Source organism: Nerophis ophidion, linkage group LG27 (genome assembly GCF_033978795.1).
Source record: "Nerophis ophidion isolate RoL-2023_Sa linkage group LG27, RoL_Noph_v1.0, whole genome shotgun sequence".
Classification (NCBI taxonomy): Eukaryota; Metazoa; Chordata; class Actinopteri; order Syngnathiformes; family Syngnathidae; genus Nerophis; species Nerophis ophidion.
Window position 1 is genome coordinate 2,072,723 of NC_084637.1, and position 6,352 is coordinate 2,079,074.

The 6,352-nt window shown below is 43.9% G+C and overlaps 1 protein-coding gene across 1 annotated transcript in view; it reads left to right on the forward strand.

Moving 5' to 3' along the window:
* LOC133544268 (growth/differentiation factor 8-like) overlaps window positions 1–6,109 on the forward strand; it is a 7,783-nt gene extending 1,674 nt beyond the window's left edge. The window contains exon 3 of the mRNA XM_061889430.1: window positions 4,739–6,109. Within this exon, the coding sequence (XP_061745414.1) occupies window positions 4,739–5,119 (381 nt within the window). The 3' untranslated portion in view covers window positions 5,120–6,109. The remainder of the gene's footprint in view (window positions 1–4,738) is intronic.
* The last annotated feature ends 243 nt before the right edge of the window (window positions 6,110–6,352 follow it).

The following is a 6,352-nucleotide window of genomic DNA, read 5'->3' on the forward strand; positions in this document are numbered from 1 at the left end:
TGGATCTAACATAATAGTGTGAGAGTCCAGTCCATAGTGGATCCAACATAATAGTGTGAGAGTCCAGTCCATAGTGGATCTAACATAATAGTGTGAGAGTCCAGTCCATAGTGGATCTAACATAATAGTGTGAGAGTCCAGTCCATAGTGGACCTAACATAATAGTGTGAGAGTCCAGTCCATAGTGGATCTAACATAATAGTGAGAGTCCAGTCCATAGTGGATCTAACATAATAGTGTGAGTCCAGTCCATAGTGGATCTAACATAATAGTGAGAGTCCAGTCCATAGTGGATCTAACATAATAGTGTGAGAGTCCAGTCCATAGTGGATCTAACATAATAGTGAGAGTCCAGTCCATAGTGGATCTAACATAATAGTGAGAGTCCAGTCCATAGTGGATCTAACATAATAGTGAGAGTCCAGTCCATAGTGGATCTAACATAATAGTGTGAGAGTCCAGTCCATAGTGGATCTAACATAATAGTGTGAGAGTCCAGTCCATAGTGGATCTAACATAATAGTGAGAGTCCAGTCCATAGTGGATCTAACATAATAGTGTGAGAGTCCAGTCCATAGTGGATCTAACATAATAGTGTGAGAGTCCACTCCATAGTGGATCTAACATAATAGTGTGAGAGTCCAGTCCATAGTGGATCTAACATAATAGTGTGAGTCCAGTCCATAGTGGATCTAACATAATAGTGTGAGAGTCCAGTCCATAGTGGATCTAACATAATAGTGAGAGTCCAGTCCATAGTGGATCTAACATAATAGTGAGAGTCCAGTCCATAGTGGATCTAACATAATAGTGAGAGTCCAGTCCATAGTGGATCTAACATAATAGTGTGAGAGTCCAGTCCATAGTGGATCTAACATAATAGTGTGAGAGTCCAGTCCATAGTGGATCTAACATAATAGTGAGAGTCCAGTCCATAGTGGATCTAACATAATAGTGAGAGTCCAGTCCATAGTGGATCTAACATAATAGTGAGAGTCCAGTCCATAGTGGATCCAACATAATAGTGTGAGAGTCCAGTCCATAGTGGATCTAACATAATAGTGAGAGTCCAGTCCATAGTGGATCTAACATAATAGTGAGAGTCCAGTCCATAGTGGATCTAACATAATAGTGAGAGTCCAGTCCATAGTGGATCTAACATAATAGTGAGAGTCCAGTCCATAGTGGATCCAACATAATAGTGAGAGTCCAGTCCATAGTGGATCTAACATAATAGTGAGAGTCCAGTCCATAGTGGATCTAACATAATAGTGAGAGTCCAGTCCATAGTGGATCCAACATAATAGTGAGAGTCCAGTCCATAGTGGATCCAACATAATAGTGAGAGTCCAGTCCATAGTGGATCTAACATAATAGTGAGAGTCCAGTCCATAGTGGATCAAAACATAATAGTGAGAGTCCAGTCCATAGTGGATCTAACATAATAGTGAGAGTCCAGTCCATAGTGGATCCAACATAATAGTGAGAGTCCAGTCCATAGTGGATCCAACATAATAGTGAGAGTCCAGTCCAGGGGCCAGCAGGAGACCATCCCGAGCGGAGACAGGTCAGGGGCGCAGAGATGTCCCCAACCGATGCACAGGCAAGTGGTCCACCCCGGGTCCTGACTCTGCACAGCCAGCACTACATCCATGGCAACCGGACATGTGCCCCCCCTTCCACAAGGGAGAGGGGGGCAGAGTAAAAAAGAAAATAAATGGCAGATCAACTGGTATAAAAGGCTAGAGTATTTAAAGGCTAGAGTAAACAAATTAGTTTTTTAATCTGATCTTAATGCTTCTACTGAGGTAGCATCTCTAACTGTTACCGGGAGGGCATTCCAGAGTACTGGAGCCCCAATAGAAAATGCTCTATAGCCCGCAGACTTTTTTTGGGCTCTGGGAATCACTAATAAGCCGAGTTCTTTGAACACAGATTTCTTGCCAGGACATACAACACAACACAACACAATACAATACAATACAATACAATACAATACAACACAATACAATACAACACAATACAACACAACACAACACAACACAACACAATACAATACAACACAACACAATGAATATTCAGCACTCTATTGTCATCTGGCAGCAAAAGTGGATAGCGCACCTCCTCAGTTTGTCACGATTCATGTTTTAGGTAAACCCCGACACATGAGTCCCCTTCCTACTGTACTTTGTGGAAGTAAATTTACCACGATCAGTCCTACTTAACAGTGGTAAACAAGGGAGTATTGTATTGCTGCTAAGTGTTAAACACCACCTAAAAAGTATGTACTGACTTTTTTCATACGCTGTGCAGAGTGAGTTTCAAAACAAAAGCAGGGTAGTTAACGTGGATTCCACCAGCAACCTTCAAAATAAACCCTTTTCACTTTATTTTCCAGATTGTTATCCACAGTTAGCTTCAATGTCATTGTAGTCAAGACATACAACACAATCGCGGCCGCGGCGTTGTTACATAACGGTGCAAAATAGCCTTTTGAAAACCGAAGAATCAAAATGAAAACATGCACAAATGAAAAGAAAAACCTCAAACTTCTGTCGGTTTACAGCTCCGAGAAAAAATGAGTTCCACAGCATGAATTTATTTCAGGACAAAAAACCGCCTGTAAATCAGGTTTGTGTCATAACACCAATAAACGTTCAACCAATTCTGGTTTCCTGTGGTTTGTGCTGCTAATTGTTCTACCAGAATTAAAAAGTAGCTGTCGGCCGCACCTTGAGCACCTGTGTCTACCTAATGAGGGGATTTGTATTTCTGGGCTTGTCATCCTCGTCCGGACAGAAGGGCGACATGGCAGTGCGGATGGATCGAAACAGACGTCGGAGACACTTTGCTGAACAAAAAGTTGCCTTATTACAAGCGAGTGTCATTATACAGGACTGCAGTTCCTGGAGGAGGTCAAGTCAGAAAAAAAAAAACAGAGGCACTCCTCACTTGGAGGAGCCGAACCACCCTCTTATATTGCTTCTTTCTCTGTCTGGGTGTGTGTTAATTCAGGAGAGTACAACCTGACGGTGGCACAGGGGTTAGTGCATGTGCCTCACAATACAAAGGTCCTGAGTAGTCCTGGGTTCAATCCTAGGCTCGGGATCTTTCTGTGTGGAGTTTGCATGTTCTACCCGTGACTGCGTGGGTTCCCTCCGGGTACTCCGGCTTCCTCCCACCACCAAAGACGTGCACCTGGGGATAGGCCCCTCCCACCTCCAAAGACATACACCTGGGGATAGGTTGATAGGCAACACTAAATGGTCCTTAGAGTGTAAATGTGAGTGTGAATGTTGTCCGTCTATCTGTGTTGGCCCTTTGATGAGGTGGCGGCTTGTCCAGGGTGTACACCGCCTTCAGCTCGAATGCAGCTGAGATAGGCTCCAGCACCCACCCGCAACCCCAAAAGGGACTTTGATTGATTAATTGAAACTTTTAGTAGTAGATTGCACAGTACAGTCCATATTCCGTACAATTGACCACTAAATGGTAACACCCCAATAAGTTTTTCAACTTGTTTAAATCGGGGTCCACGTTAATCAATTCATGGTAGAAAGTGGTACAAACGGTAGAAAATGGATGGATGGACAACCTGACTATGTAAGGAGATGTAAGTGAGTAAGTGACTGGGAAGACAACAGTTGTATACCGTGACTTGTAGGTTGACGTTAAACAAAACAGAGGCATTCCTCACTTGGAGGAGCCGAACCACCCTCTTATATTGCTTCTTTCTCTGTCTGGGTGTGTGTTAATTCAGGAGAGTACAACCTGACGGTGGCACAGGGGTTAGTGCATGTGCCTCACAATACAAAGGTCCTGAGTAGTCCTGGGTTCAATCCCAGGCTCGGGATCTTTCTGTGTGGAGTTTGCATGTTCTACCCGTGACTGCGTGGGTTCCCTCCGGGTACTCTGGCTTCCTCCCACCACCGAAGACGTGCACCTGGGGATAGGCCCCTCCCACCTCCAAAGACATGCACCTGGGGATAGGCCCCTCCTACCTCTAAAGACATGCACCTGGGGATAGGTTGATAGGCAACACTAAATGGTCCTTAGAGTGTAAATGTGAGTGGGAATGTTGTCCGTCTATCTGTGTTGGCCCTTTGATGAGGTGGCGACTTGTCCAGGGTGTACCCCGCCTTCAGCTCGAATGCAGCTGAGATAGGCTCCAGCACCCACCCGCAACCCCAAAAGGGACTTTGATTGATTAATTGAAACTTTTAGTAGTAGATTGCACAGTACAGTCCATATTCCGTACAATTGACCACTAAATGGTAACACCCCAATAAGTTTTTCAACTTGTTTAAACGTTAATCAATTCATGGTAGAAAGTGGTACAAACGGTAGAAAATGGATGGATGGACAACCTGACGATGTAAGGAGATTTAAGTGAGTAAGTCACTGGGAAGACAACAGATGTATACTGTAACTTGTAGGTTGACGTTAAGATATCATGGAGTCTCTCCTCCAGGACAGAGCTATCACTTTTGCATTCCCAAGTCAGAATTTATTGCCTCTAATTCCAGTCCACATACAAATGTCCAATTTAGGCTTCTTAATTTATTATGGGCTCAACCATTATTTACTTAAACTCAGTGGTTGGCTTTCTCCAAGTAGAATATAAACATTCACCACATGTAGAACATAATGTGAGTTAATGAATTCACTTCAAAGGTTTTTGGACAACGTGACAATCTATGACAGAAACGTGGTCTAGAAATGCTTCCTTTCTTCCCAGCAACCGTTCATCGAGGTGAAGATCCTGGACAGTCCAAAGAGGTCCCGGCGCGACTCGGGCCTAAACTGCAACGAAGAGTCCGCCGAGACGCGCTGTTGTCGTTATCCGCTCACCGTGGACTTTGAGGAGTTCGGCTGGGACTGGATCATCGCACCGAAGCGTTATCGAGCCAACTACTGCTCAGGGGAGTGCGAGTTCCTGCACCTGCAGCAGTACCCGCACGCACACCTGGTGAACAAGGCCAACCCGCGGGGCACGGCCGGGCCCTGCTGCACGCCCACCAAGATGTCGCCCATCAACATGCTCTACTTCAACCGCAAGGAGCAGATCATTTACGGAAAGATCCCCTCCATGGTGGTGGACCACTGCGGCTGCTCCTGATGTGCACACTCCATGCAACACTTAGACACGCTTGTGGATTTGTAGGCTTTTAAAAATCCAACTTTGTGCAGCGACACAGTATTTGTTTTAGTGCATTTGGATTGACACGTGACCGCGACTGCGACTGCGAGCTCCGCCACGCCGGGATGGACCCCCGCCGCTTCCGATCTCTTCTGATTTGAGCTTTGGCCAAAAGAAAGTCTGCATGATGTCCAACATGTGCTTTTTATTTGAAAAACAACAAACTGAATGCCCTTTCATTCCCTGCGCATGTTTACAAAGCCCTTGCTGGGAATCACACACCATTCATTTATCAGGACATCCAGGGGGTGGTGTGCCGTTTACAAGAGGAGATCTGCAAGGAAACAAGTTCCTCCGTACAATGACAGTTTCTAACATAAGCATTTTTTTGGGCTTCTCAATATATGCCAACCACCCAGAAGGAACAATATAAAAGACATAGGTAGACATATATATACAGTAAAGTACATGAGCTACACCCGAAAACATATTCATCAAACTATTTGCAATAAAACAAACAGAAAGTAGAATAAACATTGGACAAAACGGAAATCAAACATACAGTAGAATAAATAGAGTATATGTACAGTGGGGACAGAAAGTATAAATGGAGTTGCAGTTGCAGCTGTGACAATATAATCCCTCTCTTGCAGTTGGAGGGCAATCAAAGGCAAAAAAAATGCCTGTCCGCAGTTTCAATACAAACTAAAGCTGTTTGTTTTCTCAAGAATTAAAGAGGAGTAGCGTCTAGTGAAGACATGTCCAAACTTTTCTCCAAAATACAATTGTGATATTTATTTTTACAGGCCAAAACCAAACTATGTGGACGTTGCTTACAGTCCCCATCAAAAGTGTGCATACTCTTGTCATGGATGTCTTCACTTTACAATCATTTCCTATTTTTTGGTGATTGGAGCACATACTCGTTGGTCACAAAAAAACTTTCATGAAGTTTGCTTCTTGTATGAATTTATTATGGCTCTCCTTAAAATGTGAGGGTCAAAAGTACAGCAACGTGGATATTTGCTTACAAGTCCCTTGGCAAGTTTACCTGCAATAAGGCGCTGTTGGTCGCCATCCACAAGCTTCTGCTTGAAGTTTTGACCACTCCTCTTCACAAAATTCGTACAGTTCAGCTAAATGTGTTGCTTTACTGACATGGACTTGTTTCTTCAGCATTGTCCACACCTTTAAATTAGGACTTTCTAGCTT